This window comes from Melopsittacus undulatus, chromosome 7 (assembly GCF_012275295.1).
Source record: "Melopsittacus undulatus isolate bMelUnd1 chromosome 7, bMelUnd1.mat.Z, whole genome shotgun sequence".
NCBI classification, from domain to species: domain Eukaryota; kingdom Metazoa; phylum Chordata; class Aves; order Psittaciformes; family Psittaculidae; genus Melopsittacus; species Melopsittacus undulatus.
Window position 1 is genome coordinate 65,146,463 of NC_047533.1, and position 24,389 is coordinate 65,170,851.

At 44.2% G+C, this 24,389-nt stretch overlaps 1 protein-coding gene across 1 annotated transcript; it reads left to right on the forward strand.

Moving 5' to 3' along the window:
• The first annotated feature begins 1,301 nt into the window (after nucleotides 1–1,301).
• Nucleotides 1,302–24,389, forward strand: SETD7 (SET domain containing 7, histone lysine methyltransferase). The gene is made up of 8 exons (XM_034064793.1): nucleotides 1,302–1,451; nucleotides 6,546–6,675; nucleotides 11,399–11,600; nucleotides 13,640–13,829; nucleotides 15,497–15,578; nucleotides 16,658–16,775; nucleotides 17,073–17,230; nucleotides 18,399–24,389. The coding sequence occupies exons 1-8, from the start codon at nucleotides 1,412–1,414 to the stop codon at nucleotides 18,577–18,579; spliced, it is 1,101 nt and encodes a 366-aa protein (XP_033920684.1). The 5' UTR covers nucleotides 1,302–1,411; the 3' UTR covers nucleotides 18,580–24,389.

Consider the following 24,389-nt stretch of genomic DNA (forward strand, 5'->3'; position numbering starts at 1 on the left):
ATTAGGTCGAATACTAACCTCATTATCCTCCTGTTTAAAGATTTCCAAACTCTCTTTCTGCAGACGTATCTAATTATTTGGTTTCACAAAGCTGTAGCTGTCCTGTTTTCCCAGTGTGATGCTGTCCCTGAGTTCAGCAGCACTGCCTCGCAGCACAGGGCTGACTCTGCTTAGACTCACCAAGCCCTTCAAGCAGGACTTGACCCCAAAAGGTCTCTGCTCCAACCTGCTGCTGGTTGGAGGCTGGTTCAAACTGCTCAGGCTTTATCTGGTCAGTCTTTAAACACCTTGAGGATGGAGACTACAGAACCTTTCTGGGCAGTCTGCTGCACTGCTCAGCTGTCCTCATGGGGAACAAGTTTCTCCTTATGTCACCTCTCAACTGTTTTTAGTAATGCCTGTTTTCTCGTGTCCTCTCACCACTGTGAGTAGCCTGCTTGCTCAGTAGCATTGCTGCAAGTGCTGGTGGGCCGCTGCTGGGACCCCCTGAAGCTATCTCCTCTCCAAGCAGAACAAGCTCTACTCCCTCAGTCTCACCTCACAGAGGACAAGCTCCAGCCCCCGACTGTCTGGGTCATCTCCAGCAGGATACATCCTGTGCTGCCAAGACACCCAGCTGGAAGACCTAGAAACATTCTGTCCTTTAAGGTGATTCCTTGTGTATTGCCAAGCTGTGGTGGAGACTGAGGTCTCCACAGTGGGCTGAGGTGTGTGGTGGCACAGCACCATCTTCGGGTGCGCTGGGTGACAGCTCACAAACTGCACCCACTGCTGCGGGTTGTCACCCTCCCTCCGAAGCTGAAACCCAACAGCCTGTGTGCTTTGACAGTTAAATCCCTCAGCGCCTGTCAAGAGCCGCCAGCAACAGCGGTTCTTGGTGTGGGGAGGGAGAAGTGATGGCGTGTTGGTTGTTAGGAGCCCCTAGGGAGGTTTACTTGAGGTGAAGTGAGGAAACGCAGGTTTGGAGCAGCCGGAGGCCGAGGGTGCTGCTAGCCCTGTACAACACGGTACCCGGGTGGGTGTTTGCCTACCGCCCGCGCTGCTTTGTGCCCCGTTACGGACATTCCTCAGCAGGAATTTAACCACTTCCTCGTGCACTCTCTTCAGCACCGTGTGCTGGGGGGGGGGGGGGGGAAGGGGGGAACAGCTCCCAGCGCCGCTCCCACTTGCGGCGGCTCTGAGGCGGCTCCTTACCCGCCGCCATTTTACTGCGAGGCGAAAGGTCCCCCCTAGAGCCCCCCGCGCCCTCCCGCTCGGCCATACCCGCCCCCCGGAGCGGGGCGGGGCTACGGGGCGGCCCCTCCCTCGGGGGCAGGGCCGGGGGGGGAGAGGCGGGGCTGTGCGCGCGCGCCCGCCCGGGTTACCGCGGCTGCGCCCCCGCCCGCTGCCGCCGCCGTCGTTCGCCGCCGCCATGGACAGCGACGAGGAGACGCTGGAGGAGACCGTGGAAGGTACCGGCACCGGGGAGCGGGGCGGGGGGAGCCGGCACCGGCGGCCGTGGGAACCGCGAGGGAGGCGGCTCCGAGGGCGCCGGGCAGTACCGGGTGAGGGATGGGGGCGCCTGGGGCCGGCGGCAGCGCATGACATCAGCGGGCTTATGCAACGGCCGCGCTGCCGGGCCGCCGCCGGTCACACCGGGACACGTGCGCGGTGAGGGGCAGTGCTGTGGCGGGGGGGCCGCGTATGGCGCCGGTACCGGGCTGATGCTTCGGCCTCAGCGGTGGCCCCGGCGTGCGGCTCCGGCAGCCGGTGGTGATGGTTGATCCGCGGTACGTGTGGAAAAACCCGAAACAATGACAGATTATTCCGGAATGGGTTGGAGCCGCCGGTGCTGTGCCCACGTGCACTCCGCAGCCGGTGCCGGGTCGGTGCCCCCGTGCACTCCGCGATGCCCATGGCCCCGGGTGTCCGTGCGGGCTGCGGGCGCTGCCCGGGGGGGGCCGCGTCCTCCAGAGCGGTGATGAGGAGGCGTGTGGCAGCGGAACCCTCCTGCCGGAGCAGAGCTCGCTCCCCGGGGGTGGTTGGTGTGTCAGGGTAAACCCGACCTTGGGGAGTGCGCTGGGAGTGAGCGGTAACAGTCACCTCTGTGGAAAGGGAAAACAAAAAGCAACGGGAGAAAGCAACTGTGGTCATATTGATGGGCAGCAGAGCTGGGAGTTGAGTCACCTGTGTTGGAGTGAGCAGGCTCACAAGCAGTATACACTCCCTTTTGTAAGTGCTAACCTTCCATGAGTAAAGAACCAACCCTTGAAGAGTTTTAAGAGAGGCACACGCCTCTGGAAGGCATTCCTAATGGAAATGTTGGTACCAGGGTTGCAGCTACTCCTGTGCTGCACCTAGGAGTGAGGGACTAGTCTCCTCCTGCAGCCTGGAACAAAGTGTGTGCCAGCTGTACCTGAAGGCACCCGATCCCAAAGGTTCGTCACAGGGCACACACGGGCCTGCTGGAAAGAGCAGTCCTGGATTTTCAGTTGCTGGGGTTGAGCACACAAAGTAAGGATTTGCCTGTGATGAGATGCTGGTAATTCTCGTCGTTTGATAGTGGCTGTTTGTATCTTGTGGCAACAGGATTAGGCCTCAAAGCACATTTCTCCACAGAAGACATCAGGCACAGCAGCTTAGTCTAACAACAGATGTGAGCTAAGCAGCTGCTGCTAGGATCTGGATTTATTGTCTAGGAATGTGATAACAGAGCCAAAGAGAAGTGTTGTTGTGTAAAACACGGTTGTGAGGGGAGTGAGATCCTTCAGATGAGGGATGCTTTGGTAGGGTGTGCCCTGCACCCTTATAGATGTGTCTTTCCCCCTCCCTTTTCTCTCTACTCCGTAGAGCTGTGGATTACAGTTGTATCTTGGGCAGAGTGATAATTTTGATCCTCATAGATAAAGCATTCTGCCATTTTGTGGATTTTTGTAGCATTTCTGTGGGCTAAGGAAATGAGTTTTTAAAGCCTGTTATTCATCAGTGTGTATGAAAGTACCTGTTTTTCTCAGTGACACAGAAGCAGGGTGCTGTTTCGTGGTTGGGTATTTTTGCACTCACCAGAAGGAAGTTGGAAATAGGAAAGAAGCCAGCACGTTTGGGGTTTTCTTCTGTAGGGGGGAGATTGTTTTATTGTTATTATTCCTGAAATATCAGGCTTGCATCTTTGTGGCCAGAATCTTTCGTTGATGATGCATACTGTCTTCTGCTAAGTAGTAATAATACTGACAGTAAAGGGCTTTTATCTTTAGGTTCTGCTAAGTGGCCCTGTCATGTTGCATTGTGAGCTAGTTGCTATTAGTGTAGTTCCTTTTCTTGAAAAGCTGGTGGTCTGAGCTTAAGATGAGCTCTTGAGAGACTCTTAGAGAAGTAACAAAAGTGGGGTTTTACAATAGCTTTAAAATATGCTTAGACATTTTGGGTTTGTTTTCACAAATGGAGGAGAGAGGCAACAAAAGGAAGCTGAATGCTCTGCTGCGCTCCCACTGAAATAATGAGGGCTTTTTTTCCATTGACTTCTGAAACAGAGCCTGAGGCCTCATCCATATAGGAAAAGTTGCTTCTATGTAATTAAACTTGAAATTGCCTTCCTCCTGCCCCTCCATTGGCTGAGAGACTGAATGTCTCTTGTTTTGTTGGGGTGAGGGATATTTGTTTTCACTAGGGGACAATCTCTCACATATTAGAAGAATTGGATTCTTTGTACTATGGCTGAGATTAAGACTCTGTATAGAGGCCATCGGATCAAAGCTGACCATTTAAATCTCTGGGATAGTCTGTATCCTGCCACGCAAAAGCCCTGACATGTGTGCTGTGTATAAGCATGGCAGCTTTTGTGTTGGGCTTTGCGTTCCAGCAAAACCTTGACAAAACTTAATAAGCCAATAACAAGAGAACAAAGTTGCAAGGGCCTTTGTTGCTTGGTTGTTGTTTTCATTTGTTTGTTTTTAATAGTATAATTTACCAATACTGGCGGTATATTTCTCTTGATGTTTTGTGAAGTTCTGCTCTTCTAGTGAGGGGAAAACTGATACTGTTTAGGGTTTGTTTTGCCCTTCCCATACGGATAAAATTGAAGCCTTTAATTAAGACTGTAGATGTTAACATAGTTGGCTTTGTTCTAAAGGAGGTGTCCAAATTAGAAATCTCACTGACCTTTTTGTTCAATTGATGTAACTGCTGAAACTTTTCCCTTCGACAAGAAGGGGTGTCCTGACTGAATGGGAGGGGAAAAAAGTCTGCCTTCTTTTCGGAAGGGGTGACGTGCTGCCTGCTCTGTTGTAAAGGGTTCATCTTCAAAGTTATTCACAGCCTTTAGTGACGTAGCTTCCCTCCCGCACACACACTTTTGCTCTCCCTGTCTATTCCCTTAACTTCTGTGATGTTTTGGACAGTAAGCAGTGTCTGACTGGTTTTATTAACTTTTTAAACTTTTAACTGTTTTCAGTATAATGTGGACTGGGAACTGAGCTTAAGAGCAGAGTGCTGCTTTGTGAGATGGAAGCAAGGTGGGTTGCTACCGCAAGAGGGGCAGGTCAGCTCTGCCATGCCGGTGGGGCACGAGATCAGCCTCCCAGACCAGCACAGGAACCGCAAAGGGAAGGATTGACTAGTGGTACTTGTGGAGAGTACTAGGCAAGTGCCAGAGCAGGTGTGACACCTTTGGCAGCATCCATGAGAAGGGTGGAGGAAGGGATCTTGGATTAATTCAGGTATTTTAGCATTATTTTCTACTGTACACCTCCTTTCTGGGTGTCCATACTCAATGTAACAAGTGCAGGAGATGGGTAATAAACCTGCACACCCTTACTTCCTCTCTTTGTGTCTTCCTCTTTTTATTTTTTAATGAAGGTTTGCTTTGAGACAGACAAAAGCCTGGAAATATATCCTGACAGAGGATCCTGTGCTGTGTGGCATTCTTCTGTCAATCATTCTGGTATGAAAAGCTAGGGCAGGTCATGTGCCTCATAGGAAAGGACTTAACCAGATGCTGCCCCACATCCATATCATGCCCTGTCTGTGATGTCCCTGAGGGGCTGTGAAGCATCTCAAGGAAGCAGGAGCTGCTTGATGGTGATGTGAGAAGAAGATGCGGGCATGAGTGTGCCATCTAGATACCATTGTCCCTCCAGAATGCTGTGAACCTGTTGCAATCAGGGCATGAGTAGATGGACTTCTAGAGCCACATGGGTGTCTGGCTTTTCCCACTGTTGTCTGCACAGCTTGTTTTCTTCCTGGGCATAGAACTCGAGGTTTGATAATACTGAAGTGCCTCTTGGCGCCTGCATCAGCCTGGACTGGAATTGCTCCCACACACACTGGAGTTCATGTCTGCCTTTCTGTATGCGTTTTGACCTTTTTCAGTTTAGGGTAAATTTGGTCAGGGAAGAGCTTGAACCAGAGCCTGTAGAAGTGGATGTGTGTGCTGCCTCTCATCTCTGATAGGTGTGTATGCCTCATCCAGAGACTCGGGATGAAAGGCTGATTTTTATTTAGAAACGTGGAAGAACATAAATATACACTAGCTCTTAGTTATTCATCAGTTTTCATGCAAAATTTATACCTGCTAAAATGTCACAATGGGAGCTTGTTACACCCGCACCTGGTGTGTATCACTGTGCTGAGAGCAGCCCTGCTGAGCTTGAGCATCTTCATTCTGCAGTCAGAGAGATGTTGTGTTAATGCGGTGCTAAGGACTCAAAGTTCACACAGGTTAACCAGACAATAGCGGTTGTTTAAAACACTCTTTCTTTTCTTTTGGCTTTGGAGAGGCAAATTGAGATGCAGTAGGAGCCTTATTATGCTTTAACTTAATCAGAGTTGGCCAGTTGTATTCTGTAAAATAGAGACCTGTGCGGATGAAGATCCACAGTGTTTCCATTCTGCTTCCTCTGTAACAGCTGTAATGAGAAAAACTGATAGGGCTAGGAAGGAGAATGGGATGGGGGGATATAATGTGAACACATCAGAAAGGCACTAAAGAGCAGCATTTAAAATACAAGATAGCAAGTTGGCTGATGTTACAAGGGCATAGTATTATAGATATTACATGCTTTTATTTCTTTAAATTCCCATGGATATGCCTATGAGGTGTCACACCCATGTTGTAAGACATGTATTTATCAAAAGAAAAAAAACCCATACCTTTCGTTACTCAGTGGGTTGAAGTCTAAATCTGTTCTGTTCTCACCAGGAGATACATATTTTAGGTAAAGAATTACAATATTTTTTAAGACTTAGATTAACACAAGATAGAACAGTGTGAACCTGGTATTTTTTAGAAACGTATTCTTGCTGCTTATTCTTCTCTTCCCTCTCCTGTCTCTCATCCCTTTTATTTTATTCTGATCCTTCTTATTTTTCAAGCAAAATGTATTACACAAGTACAGACTACAGCTATACTGAATCTCTCATCCATGTTCCTAACAGAAATGTTCAGCTGCACATTACTGTTTTGTACTGGGGAGCTACTGCACTTCAAGAGTTCACATAATCAGAAGAGGTTTGTTGTTTTATATAACATTTAATGTGTTCTTTTATTCTTTGTCTGGATTTTGTTTCAGGACATCTAGATGATGATGGGTTGCCACATGGATTCTGTACAGTGACTTATTCATCCACAGACAGGTTTGAAGGAAACTTTGTGCATGGAGAAAAGAATGGCCGCGGGAAGTTCTTCTTTTTTGATGGAAGGTAGACACTGACTCTTCAATTTTTCTTCTATATTCTGCCTCCTGCTTGCAGTGATACAAAACTAATCTGCATTGATTATATGCTGCTGACTTTCTGTATAAGCTTTCTTATTAAAAGCTGTAGCTGGAAAGTTTTGTCTGCTGCTGCTGCAAGCCATACCTCTGTGGGCTTGGGGGCTTTCTATGTAAGGTGATGCCTGGAGTTGTTTCCTGGTGGGAGAATGCGGCTGTGTGAGCTCTTTTAGCACTATAAAGTTATGAACCAATTAGACTGTAAAAAGCTGGGAGGTGGACAGACCTATTGGAAACCACGCTGACAAGGACTTGGACTGCAAAGTTCAGCTCCATAACTGCCGGTGGAATTGTTTTTGTCTTATAGCCTTATACAGAGACTGCAACTGGACTGGGATCTCCCTCTAGCAGGCCTTGAACACAGATATAGGGCCTTGACAGAGACTTACCTTCTGCTCGAGCGGGGGAATTGTTTAGTGCTTAAAGGGCCGAGTTAAGCATGGGTTTGTACCCAGCTCTGCCTCATCATCTGCAAGTTGCTTGTGGCCTGATTTATTTCCAAAAAAAAGCCCCTATAATTTCCCCTTTCTTTGCTGGGGATTGTGACAATGAAATTGGGCTAGATATTGCCTATGCATGTGTTTTCTTCTCAGGGCTTCATCATTATGAACGCCTTATACATCTCCTCCCAACTGCACGGTTTCTCTCTGCAGTTGCTCAGAACTTCCTCCAAAGGAGCAGCAGCAGATGTATAAAATGACACAATTTGTGATGGTTTTGCAGCTGTCGGTGGCACTATGAATAGCAGCCCTTAAACTGACAGTCGTGCCGGGTCTACTCTCCTCCTGCTCTGAGAACTTCTGAGCAGGAGCAGAGTTATTGTGCCGTCTCAGTGAGTCAGCTCCTTGTCTGTACTTGCCTTTGCAATTGCTTCATTCTGTAGATTGGGGTTTTTTTTTCATGACAAAGATATTTACTCAGTTATGCAGAAACTGACCAGGCCTCCAAGCTTAGATGAAGAAGAATCCCCACTGGTGTGGTAGCAGGCTTATTAAATCTTCTGTGAGTAACTGAAAATCAGTACTGCCCAGCAGCTGACCTCTCTAAAATGGGCCTTTTTTTTCAAGCTGGCAGTCAGCATCTCTGTGGACACATGTACATAATGCTTCTGTGCTTGTTGATGATCTCAGCAGAGCAGTTGTTGGTTGTACAGTCAGAGAAACTGACCCACTATTTTGTTTGTAGGGCTGCTCCTCCATGTAATCCAGGGTACAGGCAGTGCTCTGTGGGAAAACTCAGATTGCTGCTGCTGAGCCTTTTCTGCACTTCCTCAGTGTTGCCAATTCTGCTTCTTTTTTTTCCTCTTTATTTTCATAACCCTTAAAAAATGGAACAGTTGGCTGCTGTACGGCTTCGGGAACTAGCAGGATGAAAATACACAAAAATAGTCTGCAATGTGGTTTTGGGTAATGGGGTATTTTTATAAACTGCCCTAAGCTTATTTTAATTTAGCTAAAGCAGCCTTAGCTGAGCAGTAAGTAGTTATTAAAGATGTGATTTTCCCAGCTATGTCCAGCTAGCAGGAGTAAGTTGCTCTCTGATGTGGATGATTCAGGTGTCGTGACGTGCTGCTGGAAGAATGACCTGGCACAAAGCAGAATGTGCTGTTTCCATTAGCTGTGCCATGGGCAAGGCTAAGTGTTTATGGGGAAATGAATCCTTGGAATTTCTCAAAACATCTCTGCCTTGCAGTATTGTGTGTTTCAGTGCAGTAAACTAGCTGATTTCCGCATTACTGAATGTCTCCCTCACAGGCTGCCTGTAAAGGCTGACAGCTGAACTGCAGTAGGTCTGTTTGGGAGTAGCTGAGTCCTGTCAGACACTTGACTGTCAGCAGCGTAAGCATTCTCATTTTCTGGGTGCTGGGAAATAGGATTAGCTGCCTGCCTGCTTTGTCTCAGTGAAAACTCTTCCCTTTACTAGAATAGCTGCCCCTTTCCTGTTCATTATTTAAGGGAGTGGAAACCTGGAATTAAATATCACTTATTTTTTCCTCCCCCTTCAAAAATGCAACAAAGCCCAACATATCCCTTCAGAGAGAGGTTTCACCTCTGGCACACTCCCTGTTCTGGATTGTGCACTTGAGCTCTCATTGGTGTTAACGCTTGCTGAAGTGCACTTACAAAACACTTTGCGCAATAACTGCGAGCATGAGAGCCGTGTTTGGCACAGAGCTGCAGCTGCTGTTCTCCCTTCACCAGAGACTCTTGTAAACTGGAATCTCCCAGAACACAGAGAACAGTGTTATTTTTAAGGAAAAGTTTTCCATATTCCCATGTAAAGGAAATGGTGGGAGATAAGGGAGTGAGGGGTGAATGGGTTAGAGTCTGTCGATGTAACTTAATGCCTGGAAGGATCTAAGTATTCTCTCCCCCTACCCTGCTGCTTATAACTAGTTTATCTGTCAGGTAATGGGTATCCTGGATCCCCACCAGGCCTGGTGGACAATGGGAAGACAGTACACCTGAAAGTTTTACTGAGGTCAAGTTTCACATTATCATGAGTATGATAATCTGAGAAACAAACTGGAGAAATACAGGCTAGCTCAGGGTCTGTATTCACAAGATTTTGTTTATGCAAGACAGAGAAGCTATTTATTCCTCCTTGTGCCAGTCAGGTCTTAGCTGCAAGTATTGTGTCTGTCTGCAGACACCATACCTTGAGAACCTGAGAGAGAGAGAAGGGAGGAGCAGCGTGTAAGTAACTCAAAAACTGTGAAAAGTGTAAAGGTATTAGACAATCTGAGCTTTTAGGCAAGGTTGTAAGAGATGGCATTCTTTCTTTAGATGTCTTTCTTTTGATTTCATTACATTATATGAGAGTAGAAAGATCTTTTGGACATTGTTTGGAGCTTAATACAAAGAACCAAAGCCTAGAAATCTGAGTTACAGTAAAAGAAAAGATACTTTTCCCAGGGCTGAAGCACTGTTGTGTTTCAGCGACTTGTTACCTTTAATGGTATTAGTTGAAGTTAACAAGAAGAGGCTTTTTTTGGTCTGTTTCATTACATAAACTGGGGGTGGCTGCTTCTTTTAAAGAGTAATCCTGCGTGTAGACTCTGTGTGTGTTGCCAGCTACAACAAAATTCAAATCTGGTGATCTGTGATAAACGAGAAGAGAAAGTGGTGTCATTTATAGTTGAGGAAGTGCACAGATTTCTGGTGGTTCCCTCATCTGCTCAGCTCCTTCCCCGTGCTGTGTGGTGCTGTAGCTGTCTGTGCAGCTCTGTAGCAGCCGGGATCAAGAAATTCATCCAGCTGAGAAGTAGAACAGCTTTCCTGCCCCTTCCTGCTCTGCATCTGGTTTGCATTGAGGCTTTTACCTTAATGTCTTTTCTCATGGAAACCTCAGCCAGCCTGCCAAAGTTATGTAAAAACAGTGCGTGATGCTTTAGAAACCATAAAGCTACTTCTGAGGAAGCATGCTTTCTGCAGCTCTTGACTCTACATGTTTTACAAAACTTCTCAAAACAGATGTTCATGTGCTCCAAGGCACTGTTTGGGCTTATACCTTAGATGTAGAAAAAGAGTGATGGAGTGAAGGTATGTGTACTGCAGCTGGCTCTTAGCTAAGTGTGCTAGGGTAAAAGCTAAACAGTTTGTATTTCTTTATGCTAGTTCTGGCCTGATAAAGAAGTAACTGAGTCGATCCTCTTTTACAGTTATGCTTTCCTTCTTTGTGGTTTCTCTCAGCACTCTTTTTAAGAAAGGAAGCAAAGCAGATTTTAAGATATCATTGTGCCGCTTCTACAGGGTTTGCAAGACAAAACTGAAGTGAAATGTTCCTTTGTTCAAATCCAGGTGCAGCACTAGTTCTGTTTGACAGGCTGTGTTCCGTTTAATAGAAATACATGAAAAATGGTAGTGCTTTTAGCAAATCTGGTACAGATTGTTGCTAGCTGTATTGCTAGGGAGCCAACACTGAGCTCGTAGCTGGTTACAATTTGTGCTCTGTTGTGGTCCACCTCTGTGGTTATTCAGTTTCATCTCGCCAGAGAGATGTCAGTGAAGATCCAAATGTAGGAGGTAGAACTTACTAACGTGAGGGTAGCCTGCCTGAGCAAGAATTTCTTCCTTGGCCATGAGCATCCATTTGCTGCTGTAATTTGCTTCCCCAGCCTATAAAAAGAGCTGGGCAATGCGATTTAGATGAATGATTCTGTGTCCGTGCAGCGCACCCTGGTGAAATGACAGTGTAATTTGTTTTCTGCCTTTGGAGTTCTGCAGAAGCAAGCTTGTTTTTCATCTTGGCTTTCCAGAGAAATCAGGTTTACTTTCCTATTCTCGTTCCCCTTCTCCCCTTCAAATTTGGTTGAAACTGGCAAACACATCAGACTTTCAGACAGAAATCAGAATAGTGATGGCTGGGGGGGATAGAGGAGAAACACTGGAAGTGGTGTTCCAGTGAGTGAGCCCTGGTAGCTGCTGCTGAGCCTGGGTGTTGTAGGTACCCAGCAATAGCAAACCAGATATGAACAGTTACCTCCTCCTAGGAACTGATTTTTATGACGGTTTCCCCTCTGCCTCTCTGTACCAGTAACATGCAGAATAACACACAAAGAGCTTGGGTTGGGTTGTGCCTTGTGTTGAGACTTTGGGTTCACCTCTTAGGTGAATACTCTTCCAGTGCTGTTCTCTTTCTCTCTTTTCCAGCACCCTGGAAGGGTACTATGTTGATGATGCCCTGCAAGGCCAAGGAATCTACACTTACGAGGATGGAGTGGTCCTTCATGGCACATATGTGGATGGAGAGCTGAATGGACCAGCCCAAGAGTATGACAGTGATGGGCGGCTCATATTCAAAGGGCAGTATAAAGACAACATTCGACATGGAGTTTGTTGGATTTATTACCCAGTAAGCCTGACCACCTGCTCTCTTTATTGCAAAATATTATGTGTCTATTATGTGTCTTTCTCTTCTCCCCAGCTGAAACAAATGTCCACCGTGACCCAGCTATACAAAAGTCAGCCCACAAAAGTCTGGTGGAAGATCTGATTTTGGATATTCCAACATACAGTTAAAGCTTTTCGGTGTCCCAGTAGACAGGACTCGTCAAGGCTGTGAGATGCCTTCACTATTTCTGTCTTCCAGGGAACCCAGCCCCTTGGGAGTGTGTTTGTGTATATTCTTGGGAAGGCTGGGTTGGTGGTTGTGCACTTTGTGGTGCTGACTGCAGGTGAGGAGCATGGGAGCCATGCAAGCTACTGTAACTTGCTGCTCTTACTTAACTAGGGAGGGGATGCTGTTTCTGCAGGATATGTTATGAAGTCTGGCTTTGCCCAACAGCTGGTAACTGGTATGAGAGCTGTGCCTCTGACTCGAGTGTGGATGAGTAATTTGCACACTAAGCAAGCCGGAGTTTAATGTTTCTGTTTCTTGGTAAACACTTGGATATTCCTCTGGACAACGCTGCAGAAATTTTCCATGTGCTTTTATACCCATGCTAATTAGGGCCATAATGGTTGTGATGGGCTTTGGGGGAGGGTATTTAAATTAAAAGAAATAAAATTATTTCCTATTCAGCCTTGTGCTGCACTCCAGTTGAACCTTTCAATCTTTACCTTGTGCTGATGAAGGAGAAACATCTGCATGTAATTAAATGAAGCTGTTAGTCAAAACCCGTATTGCACATACTTCAGTTGCAGGCTCATTTCAAGTGTTCACCAGTGGCTGTTCATTTTATTTAATGTTTTTCACTATTGCCATTAAACATGTGTTAGAAGCAACAAATGCTTGGTGTATGCTGCCAGACAAGTGGCACATTTTCAGTACTACTGTATAAAATACACAGAACTGACCCTTCAGGTATGTGTCTTCTGTTTCACCTTCCAGCTGACAAAGTGTTGCTGTACCTTCTGGAAATGTAGTTATTTAGAGATTAGTCATTATCATCTTGCCAGACTGAAGAATACAAGGTGTTTCAAAACACTTTTTGCCATGGAAGCAATTATTTATGCATGGTTCTGTGCATAATGGTATGTGCACAAATTTTTACCCAAACTTGAGGTTCACTGTTCTTTACTATAGTATGTTTTAATCTCTTTCATCCTTGGAGATGAACAAAATGGTGCCACTCTGAAATGAAGTCTGTGTGCCATGATCTTGATCTAAATCAGTCTTTTTCCACATCACACCTGCTGTTTTTGCTCAAGGGCATTATTTGAATGTGTTTCCTTGTCCTTACTGAAATAAACACCTGAAGTCATTAGACCTGTGCTAATCTATGCATCTCATTCTGCAGTTCTGTAAATAGACCTGACTGGAGTTGCAGGCATATCACAGATGGCAAAGCCCAGGGCTGAAATGTGTAAACCATAGAGAGGAAAAGTGTTGCTTTTGTTGTTGATGATGGCATTCAGCAAGCAGTTGTTCTCAGCTGATACAGTGGGAGGATGCTGGGGACAGAGAAACTCTTCAGTCATCCAGCAAGTCTTTTTATTTATTTTTAAGCAGGCTCAATCCTTCTGATGTACTATGAATTAGCAGTGAGCAAGGCAGTGGTTTAGGTTGTTTTTCTTTCCTACAGTACAGTATCATACTAAGCAAACTCAGAGTTTGTATGTGGCTTTGCGCCTTAGTTCACTGACTATTCATGTAAAAATGTTGCCAATTGGGACTCAGTATTTGCATCACATGGAAGGAAAGACTTTGGTTTTTACCTGTTTCAGACAATGTAGAAAACATTGTTCATTTCTTTTGTCAGTTTTATCCTGACTAGGATGACGTTACCCAGCTTCATGTGTCTGTTTCTCACTCATTTTCATGATCTCACTTCTGAAGTTACTATTGCGTAGATTGCTGCTTTAAAAGGTTGGGGAAAATGTTTTCAGCCTACTGAAGATACTGAAGTATAACTATATGCTCTGCCTTTTCTTTCTTGACCATGCTTTCAGGATGGAGGCAGCCTTGTGGGAGAAGTGAATGAAGAAGGAGAGATGACTGGAGAGAAAATAGCCTATGTGTACCCTGATGGAAAGACTGCTTATTCTGGAAGGTTCATAGATGGAGAAATGATAGAAGCAAAACTGGCAACTCTGACATCTCTAGAGGATGGGAAACCTCAGTTTGAAGTAGTACCAGGCAGTAAGTTCAGCTAACACAGAAACCTGTATTCTCACTACCAGAGGGCAAACAGCTTGCTGCAAACAGTTTGGTTTCTGTCATGTTCCCCATTAGAGACTTTGAAGGCTGGCTGCGATGAGATAGTAAGTCTGTAAGTAAGATAGTGAGAAGCCCTTTTTCCTAAATTATCAAGTTGGACAGAAAGGCGCATGAACGATCCCTTTGCTCTGGGAAGAGACAGGAAGTGACCCATGTGGTGGTGCTGCTGACCTGCTTTTCATAACCCTTCTCTCACATGCTCATGGGTGCCGTCCTGCTTGTCACACACGCCACTGCCATCTGTGCCAGCAGGAAAAGCTGCTTAATCATGGTAATGCTGGCACAGTTACAGGCTTTGTTTTGTTAGTAAAATAACTACAAGTGGAGAGGGAGGCTGTGGTTTGGTTGTAGCTCTGTCGGTTGGGTTTGTGCAAGTGAGTGTCGGCACTGTGAACGTTCTGGCATCTGTATTATGTGGCTGAAAGGACACAGGGATTTGAGTTAGCGAACTAGCTTCAGTTGTGTAACAGTCTGATTCACCTGCACCCTTCAGTCTTTCTAGTCCTGGTGATAGAAAGTGGCTATGAAATGGTTGAAGTGGTGCCTTAAACCTGTGCAGCCTGTGCTCCTTCCCCAGGACAGTGCTGGTTTGGAGTGGTTGTTGCTCTGAGGTGTATGTGATGTCTTGGAGGTGAGTGGGTTAAGTTGTGGACAGGGCCATGAGTAATAAACAGGGACCAGGCTAACACATGTCCTGTTTTGTCAGCAATGATTGTCTCACTTGATATGAAATAAGAACATAAAACTCGGTGAAAAGGCATGGAGAAACAAATGCATGTGACTGGTTTTTTAAGTTCTGACAGCAAGTCAAAATTTAGCTTAAGACTTCTGAGAGGATACAGCTGTGCTTTGCAGATAGGATTTGGTTACGCTATGGAGGAAGCTGCCTTCAGCCAGAACAGACCTTGGACACCAGGGGCAATGGCCTTTTATCAAACTTTGCAATATTCTGTTTTGGGTTATTTTCCTCGTCTTATTTCCACCTGCATCTTAACCGATCTATCTCCCAAATAGTCCTCTGGCAGTTGATTGGAGAGGGATGTGAGGATATAATTAGAGCTGTACCACTGGGTTGCTTATTAATGCCAGGAAATAAATGACTGTAGCAAGTGTACTTTGTGATTACTGAACATTATCTTCTGTCTGAAGTATCATCAGGATTTGAACTAAAAAATGATATATTTCTTCTTTTAGATAGTCCAAAGTTTTTAATCATTAATGTATTATTGAGTACACCTTTTAAATGTTGCTTTTTAGTTTTAATTGGAGACTCTGGGAGGGTCAGTTTTGGAAGATTGTCCAGTCCTCCTTTACAAGTTGGTAGTTTGAAGAACATATGTATAAATCTTTTGTGATAAATGCTACTCTAGTGTTTTAAGGGGAAAAAATACTTAGAAACAGTATTTCACTGAAGCCCTTGCACAGGTGGAGTTCTGTTTAATGCCTTTTTCCTTTTTAAGCATTACATTTATTTCTTGCAGTCGTCAAAACTTAATATTTGAATGTCTTGATTAAGTTAAGGGTTCCTGTACTTTCTGTACTGCCAATTCGTTTATTTCCTTTGTTGATTTCTGGTTTGGTTTTTTTAGGTCCAATATACAGTTTTGACAAATCTACTTCATCCTGCATTTCTACAAATGCACTTCTTCCTGATCCTTATGAGTCAGAGAGGTAGGCTTCTTTTTCTACTCCCCTCTTTAGATACTATCCATACTTTGCTGTTACATATTTAGGGACTAATTTTGCAAACCTTTTCTCATTTAAAATCTAAAAAAGTGTGTAAGGGTTTGTGAAAAGTACCCCTTTCTGCATGTCAGTCAGCATTTGACTGCATTTCTTCCTGATTCACACAGGAAAATTGCAATATTTTTTAAGAGATGAAGCTCAGATAATTTCTTAGTGTTCCAAAGATACGTTCAGCCAAGTCCTGCACTCCAGTAATAGCCCACATCTACAACATGCTTGGAGAAAATCTGTATTGTTCTCTATTTCCTAGATGTGTAGGTAGCTATGGGTTGCAGCATGCTGAATTTGGTGTGTCTCACTTGGGTGGCATGCATTGGACAAAGTTTTCTCCCCTCCCTACAGATGTAACAGAGTGGCAAGAGTAAATCATCCAGCTGGAGGAAAGTGAGATGCTGTTTGTGACAGCCCTGTAATGCCAAAATGCATTCCTCAGCAACTGTCCCGTCATAGTCAGTGATGCCTCTTCTGTGGCTATTCCACTTTTTACCTAGACTTTCAAGAGGCCTTGGCTCTGTAGATACCAGTTGTAGTTCTTTGCTGATGCTCTGAAATATCTAAATAAGTGTTTAGTAAAATGCTGACATTCATTTGCATCAAGTGCTTGAAGATCTAGGGCTTCACCTTGAAAACTCTTGCTCATGTGTACATGTACACACCAGCAGCCTCATCTCAGTGGGGACCTCTGGGCTTCTGGTGTGTTACTGAGAGTGTTCCTGAGCTGAAGCCATGAAGGAAAGCCATCAGGAGTGGTAGTAGATTGGCCCTTGAAAACAAATACATTTCAAACTAATAAATAAAAGTCAGCCTTCACTTCCCACTATATCTCCATTTGGTCAAAATAGAGCATACGGAAGAAAGAAAAGAGAAGGAGATTTGGAGGCTTGAATTATCATTAGTTTTATATATTGAATATATTAGTCTTAATGCCACTAGTGTTGTGATAATACCTACTGAAAATTAAAACTGTAGCCAGTCATTAATTCCATGCTCTTTTCCCCTTGTAGAGTGTACGTTGATGTCTCTCTCATTTCCAGTGCTGGAGAGGGATTATTTTCCAAAATAGCAGCAGAAGCCAGTACAGTTATGTCCTTTTACAACGGAGTGCGAATTACACACCAGGAGGTAAAGGAGACAAAAAAGTCAGTCTGAATTTTCATTGCTCCTTCTGAAATCATCTTGTAGTAGGATTTTACACCCCACCCCCTCTTCATACCCTTGAGATTTAATATGATGTTTAACTGAAAGAAAGTGCATGTTCACCTATGTGTGTATATATAATAACAAGTCATGATTGTGGGGGTTTTCTTAATGACTTACACACAAGAAGACCATTAGTTGCATGTATTTGAATATTTGCTTTCAAACTGCTGGCAAAGTTGGCTCCTCCACACACGCTGGATTTTTTGCCTTGCAAACTAGGTAGACAGCAGAGACTGGTCCCTCAATGGAAATACAATATCCCTGGATGATGAAACAGTCATAGATGTGCCAGAGCCCTACAACCACGCTGCCAAGTACTGTGCCTCGCTGGGGCATAAGGCCAACCATTCTTTCACTCCTAACTGCATCTATGACCCGTAAGTAGAGTCTGTGTTTCAGAGTGCAAGCTGCAGCCCAGCGATCTGGGCTCACAAGGTGTTTCTGGGCAGCTGAGCAAGGAGCAGCCGGTGGGGCTGGGAGTAACAGGTTTGGGCACTGAAGGAGTTCCTGCTCACCTGGTCTGAGTTGGAAACCGGCATTGCAGGTGTTTGATGTCTCTTGGGACTTACACTATGGAGCATCTTGAAGTTTGCAGCTGTGTTTATTTTGTCATTAAGCTCTGTAGGAGCTGCCTTTTGACTCTAAAATGCACAGCTTTCTAGAGCCTGGCTTGGCTAGGACTGCACCATATTTGCTGAACTACAGATGCTTGACAGTGCCATCAAATGTGCTGTCTGAAACTCAGAAAATAAGCATCTTGGTGTTCTGTGGTTGGTGCACTGGGAAACCATTGGTGTATACATATGTTCAAGGGTATAAATATTTTCATACCAACAGACCTGTGGAAATACACGTGTAGAAAACAGTTTTCCTTCCTCAAATAAGCCAGTCCCTTTTACTGTGGGACAATGTAAAAGATGTACAGAAGTATTTTATGATTGTTTGGTAGTTAACCTGCACTCAGGAAATTAAGATGAGCAATTTTTCATGCAGGTGCTTGCCTCTCTCTCCAAGCCTAAGGCATGTGGATGTGATTAACACTTATTTATTACAAAAGAGCAGTGTTGCAGGCAGGAGTGGGGAAAAACTTCATATTATGGAGCTATGCAAAGCTGCTTTAATGTATCAGTATTTTTGCCCTTGTTCCTGAAGCCTTTGTAAGGTTGACTCAAAGCAATCTACTTATATGATATCAGATTATGTGATATTACTCTGAACTGTGACTGACTTCTGAAACTATAAAAGAGGCTAAGGGAGCCTGTTGATTGACAGCTAAGCCTACCTGCCCTAGCCTGTTTTGTTATTATTTATTATGTATTATTTATTATTATTGAAAGGAAGAATTTATTTACTGTGAGGGTGGAGAGGCACTGGAACAGACTGCCCAAAGAAGTGGTAAATGCTCTGGCAGTGTTCAAGGCCAGGTTGGACAGAGCCTCGGGCAATATGGTCTCGTATGGGGTGTCCCTGCCCATGGAAGGGGGTTGGAACCAGATGATCTGAAGGTCCTTTCCAACCCAAACCATTCTATGATTCTTTGTCTAGGTTTGTTCATCCTCGTTTTGGGCCCATCAAGTGTATCCGTACCATCAGGGCTGTGGAGAAGGATGAAGAATTGACAGTGGCTTATGGATACGATCACAACCCCGTTGGGCAGAATGGGCCAGAAGCACCAGAGTGGTACCAGCTGGAACTGAAAGCTTTCCAGGCTGCCCAGAAAAAGTGAAATGGGAGCTCCTTCTCTGTTCAGCAAACTGAAATAGAAACTTGGATCTATGCACTACCTTTATACTGAAAACTGGACAACCAGGGATTGTTCATGCTGTTGCATCATAACTTTGCATTCTGTGTTAAGAGATAAGTTTCTTGCATACTAACTAGGTTTGACTGTGTTACTCATAGCAGATTTAAAATTAGCTAGTGTTGCACCAGTCTTATCTGGATAAATTATTTAATATTCTATACGAGATGTGATATTCTTTGGTAGCTTCTGCTTTTGCACCATATGCAAAGATGCCAAAAGACTAGACAGAAAACTAAAATGGGTATATCGTTCACTTTTAGTCGGCAGACTTAGTGTTGCTCTCTATCTGCCTAGGCATTATTGTGCAACTGCATTTTGCATATATGCCACTTGTGATGATAACAGTAATATTTTGATATTCTCTAATAGTAGCATAATTTTGCCTTTTTAAACCTTTGATCTGAATCTTGCAATAGAGCAGTTTATTTATTAGCATATAGGAGGCTGGGTTTTAACTCCCCTTTCCTCTTGTCTGAACGTTGTTCTTTCTACAAATCTTTTGCAGGAGAAAATCCTTTCTAACTAGTGGAAAGGCTTGTGTGTGTATGTGAGAGTGCTGTGTGTTGCTCTCTGTGGCTCTCTAAATAGTATAGCAAAATGTCCAAACCTAATATTAATCTAGCCTTTATGGCTGGCTTATTTTATTTATGATTATGACACGCAAATGAAGCTGTTCTTTGCATGAAGATTTTCTGACAGAAGAGAATGGATCCGCTTCTTGAAGGACTTCCAGAAGTGTGTTCTGGAAGGCAAGCACGTTACTTGCATTAGTGTCCAGGGCTGGTTTGTCTATTTCAGCTGTTAAGGCTGTGAGTTCTCAAGGCAAAAGTCCTAGCAATGAGATGCTTGCATCTCACATGAATTCTCTTGAAGGAGATGTATCTGAGGGTGGGCTGTAGTACTTGATTAAGGAGAGCTGTATCTTTTGTATGTGTTCAGTTGACAAAGAATATAGCCTTGTAGCCATCTTTTTGTAGTGCTGGTTTAAGACACAGTAAATTAATATAGTACGAGATATCAAAATAAGACTTTAAAAACTATATGAGAAGATTGTTTTTGAAAGACAAACAATGAATGTAAAAGCTTCACTCACTGCTCATATTTAGAAGCAGCAGTCAATCCGTAGCTTTGTTGCAGCCAACAGTGGGAGCTTGTGAATATTCATCTTCAGGGCTGTGTTTCTGGGGTTTTTCAGGGGTAGGGAAATTGTTGTGCATATATTTTCAGATATTGTACTGGTCTTGCCTAATGCTGTGTAGGAGAGAGACAATGTATCATCTTGGTCTGGATACTGGAGCCCTTGCCAGGCCTCCGAGGATCTCTTTTGGGTTTAGCAGCTTAGGAAGAACTCAAATGCATTTGCAACACTTTATTTAAATGTTTGTAGTTTAAAGAAGTTTGTATATATGTAACATAAGTGATTTGGAAATCAGACCTACCTTTCTATTGCAACACATTTTGGTTGGTTGCTTGAACAGTCAGATGTGTCTGGCTGTTTGGAGGGCTAGACATGGAGAATGTGTTGGGTTGGTACCTGCAAGTGGAAGGATGAGGTTGCTGTTTTGTGCAGTCTGAGAATCCTTGCTTTGGTACAGAGTTAGGAGTTATTAAGAAGAACCTCTCTAACCTGGGGCTCTGTTTAGTCCCTATGACTGATCACAAACCTTTTCCAGCACCTCACCATTTAAGCTTGCACAGAAGCTCCTCTCGGCATGTGCTGGCTGGTGGGCAGGCAGGTAGGCTCGGGGCTTTTGATGCTCTTCCAGCAGTGATCTGAATGTGAGCTTTGGCATCACCCATCTTCTCACACTGGAGACTTAGGCCACAGCTCTGCTTCTCATCCAAGGCAGGTGTCTGGCAGAGGTGACAGCTCAGGGACTCAGCTGACTGTGCAGAGGCAGAACTGAGCCTTATGTTTGAGGGAGGATTGTCAAAGGCCAGTGGGCAGCACAGCTTCAGCAAGTGAACCTCAGAAAGAAATACGCGTGCCTTGATCTTTCCCTGCCTGCCTGCAGGTGGCTATTTTAGATCATTGCTCTTTCAGCTGTTTGCAGAGAAGTGTGCCTGGCTGGTAGGAAGCTTCTGTGCTTATCTTGTGGATTACTCTGCCAGGACCATGGAGTTTGCAAAGCTGAAGCTTAAGTGCAGGGAAGAGGAGAGGGGAGGGTATGTGGCTGAATCCTGCTGTGAATGGATGGTAACTCCTTCCACAGCATTGATAGCCTGCTTTGCACTGCTGGCCTCTCTGTGCCCTCTATAGTATCAGGCTTAAAATGTTCTGATCTCTAGAGCTCTTTGGCCTCAGTGTTTGATTCCTCTGCTATCTCCCTGTGAAGCTGCTTGTGCTTTAATAGGTTTATCGGTCTTTGAATTGCCTGACTTTTGAGATAAATACAACATAGGTGCTCTTTGCATATCAGGTTTGAAAGTTGCATCCTAAAATAGAGAAATTCTAGGGGAAAAAAAGGCACTGAGGTATCCTCGGTGAGTTCTCAAAAGCTGCTAACTTGGTGGCAGTCAAGCAGATTCTCTTGCTCATGCCTGTAGCCTGGTAGTATGCCGCAGTTGTGGCTATTGTCTCTGTTAACTCTACTGTCCTTCTTCTCTCTGCTCTGTTAAAATCTATTGGTCCTCTTATGGATCCCTTCTTTGGTGACCAACCTTCTATAAAAGTTGTGATTATAAAGCTGCTTTGGCTTGATTCAGGACCAAGCCTTTTAATTCTTCTTTGTTTTCTTTTTTCTGTGTGGTTTATTAGAGTGAAGATGGTTGGGGTGGTTTTTACCGCTGAGTAGCCAAAGGGCTCAGTGTATCCTTCAGAGGTTTTTGAGAGGTGTGCGTTGGCAACCACAGGTTCAACCACAGGTTAGCTACAGAACTCTGAATAATGCCTTAACTTGGTCAACGTATTGCAGCTCAGCTTCTGGGGCTCACTAGATAGTAAGGCTGGCTTAGCAAAGCTGTTTATCAGTAGTAACATGAGACCCACACCAAACATGGTTTTGATTTGGAGCAGAGGAAGCAGCTGTTTTGCAAATCAATCAGTGTGAGTCTGTTGGATGCAGCTGACTGCTGGTGCATATGCAATAAGAAGCTCTGCTTCTCAGAGTCTGGCCAAAGACTGTCAGCACAGAAACTGGAAGAAGAGCTGATGCCTGTTGTGAGCAGCTGGCTCTCAGAGTATCCGTTGTGACTAAAGAATGGCATAAGAGAACCTGGAATTGCTGCTTTTGCCAGGTACGACTCAGTTCCTAGAGCCTGCCTTTGGTCTGCAGTGCTGCACATGGCTCCTCTGGGATGGGAGGATTGTTTCCTGAGCTCTTTGATGAGAAGGAGCCTGTATGAGCCAGTATTAGAGGCTGATGATGGTCTCTTATAAAATACACAGAATCTCACATGGCTCTTCCTGCCATGGCAGCACTGTGTTTTGTCACCAGGAATACATAAGCTTAGTTTTCTGGAGAAGCACTGAATCTTGGAGACAAGAGAGCGTGAGGAGTTACAGCTGAGAGCTGCCTGCTGCTGGGTCACTCCTCTGGATAAGAGAGAAAAAGGCTTTGGGCTGGGTCTCAAGCTATGATTTTACTTTTGGGGAGCTACTAAAATACCTGATTTTCCTTCACAAAGCTGAAAAAGCTTTTTTTTTTCCTTTTTGGTAGTGATTAAACCCCTTAACTTACACAAAAACATGTAAATCTTAACTGTTGAAAAAGTCAAAGGAAGTAGGTGGGTATGGTGGTGATAGCTTTTGACTTCTTCCACAGTTGCAAGGATTCCTGCTGGGATGGCCTATGGTTTTGCCCAGGTGCAGGTCCTGGCAACTCATACAGGTTTTGAGAGCTTTGTGAGGCTCACCAGTTGCTTGGCCCTGTGAGGCTACATGTTTTGGGGGTAATGAGGTAGCCCTCTCCTTCATCCAGCCTTTCCAGATGCGAAGTTTTGTGCCACACACAGTTGGCAGTGGCTGTGGCTGCTTTCCTGGGTTGTTGTAGGATGTTGCTGGTGTGGAAGTGAGTGCCACTGGGGATTTCTCACCCTCTGCCAGGCACTGGAGGAGCAATATAGCTGACATAGCCTATCTGGGCTAAGAAACTGAGGAGTGGTGGGAATTGCCACTTCTCTGTTTCATCCCAGCTGGCTGCCCTTGTCCTTCAGTCAGTACTGGTGCTCACCACTTTGGTTGCACCAGGAACTGTACAGAGTTGCTTCTGTCTCAGAGCCCTCTGTGATTTCTGTCCTTTCACTCAATTTGATAGTGTTTCTGGAAAATGCTGCCATTGCAATGAGGTAACAAGTTGTACAGAGCCGGTTATCTGCTGCTTTGGTTTCCTCAGGTACAGCAGAATTGCTGGAGCTGTGGGTGCCTGAGGAATCCACCTCCAAGCAATCGGGTTAAACCCCAATTGCTTTGAAAACCATGCCGCTGAAGTGTCTCCTTATATGCTGGGGTGCTGCATTAGACACCTCTTCCTCACTCACACATTGCTGTCATATGCTGAGAGGAACTGGAAACATGAGAACTATATTTTTGGACAAAGCATTTATAAGCAGACTTATAAGGGATTTTTTTTTAATATAAAAAGGTGCAAGATTGAGTGCATGTTTACTTGCCCCAGATCAAAGGTTTTGAACATTAAGGTCACTGTCTGTTGAATGGACCTTCCTCTTGACCCTCTTCTGTCTTCAGGCAATTGAAGCTCCTGCCCTCTTTCTCTATCAGTTTTACTGCACCTATTTTGGTTTTCCCCAGGAAAAATATATATATATATATACAAAAATCCTCTAAGCAATTAAATGTTCAAGCCATAAAATCACAAGTGTGGGAAGACCCTCTTCACAAGTTTTAACATATTTATATGTAAAATGATGTTTGTATGAAATATTTTCATGGTAGAATGAATATTTAAAAGAAAAAGGTTCCAATAAGATCTAAACCAAATTTAAAAGGATGTCTTTTTGTAAGATGCAAGTATAATTGATTACCAGTAAGTAGATATTTGTTTTTAAAGGGGAGATGCAACAAATGATCTTTACAATTACAAATGGTCGTTTCTGCTATTTGGGAAAGTATTTATGCAGCATTACACATGGCTATCATAAATAACTGCAATAGCAAGGCCAGTCGCATCTTCAGGACATACCTCTCAGCTTGTCCCCTTTGTGATATTATATGAACAGACCCATCCCTCCTTTCTGCAGATTTCCTCCTAGAAAACTTTTCCTACTGTAACTGTACTGAATTTAACTCTTGAGCTAAGATCCAGACTAAAATTGTGTATTACTTAACAGTTTCTGCTGGGCCTTCTGCTATTTTAATACTCTTCAGCCCATAATTACTGGGTGTCTCTGTTATGAAGAACTAAGTGCTAAAGAATAATCTTGGGGTGAGCTTACACGTGTGTTAACCCCGGAATATTTAACTTGTATACAGTACTTGATAGGTGTTTTATGACATTTGTACTCGAACTATGAGCCTTACTGAACATCTGTAGGTTTATTCATGACTTTTCAAAAATGGATAACTCTAAGAAAGATGTTTACATGAATGATGATTGCCCTTCCTTTGATGTTATGAATGAGGTTTTTATAGTGTGTTTGGGTGTATGTGCAAGGAAGTAAGAAAAATGTTTCTGGGGAAAAACAGACTTGACAAACATTTGTAATAAGTGAATTTTAAAGATTGCTTTAATTGCGCTATGAAGGCAATGCAGATATTAAAATATTCAACAGAA

Bases quoted from the DNA above. Each gene is read 5' to 3' on its own strand.
- SETD7 (XM_034064793.1), top strand. From the start codon at position 1,412: ATGGACAGCGACGAGGAGACGCTGGAGGAGACCGTGGAAG. The intron at 6,676-11,398 runs GTAGACACTGAC...TCTCTTTTCCAG, and splicing joins TTCTTCTTTTTTGATGGAAG to CACCCTGGAAGGGTACTATG. The intron at 13,830-15,496 runs GTAAGTTCAGCT...TGGTTTTTTTAG, and splicing joins GTTTGAAGTAGTACCAGGCA to GTCCAATATACAGTTTTGAC.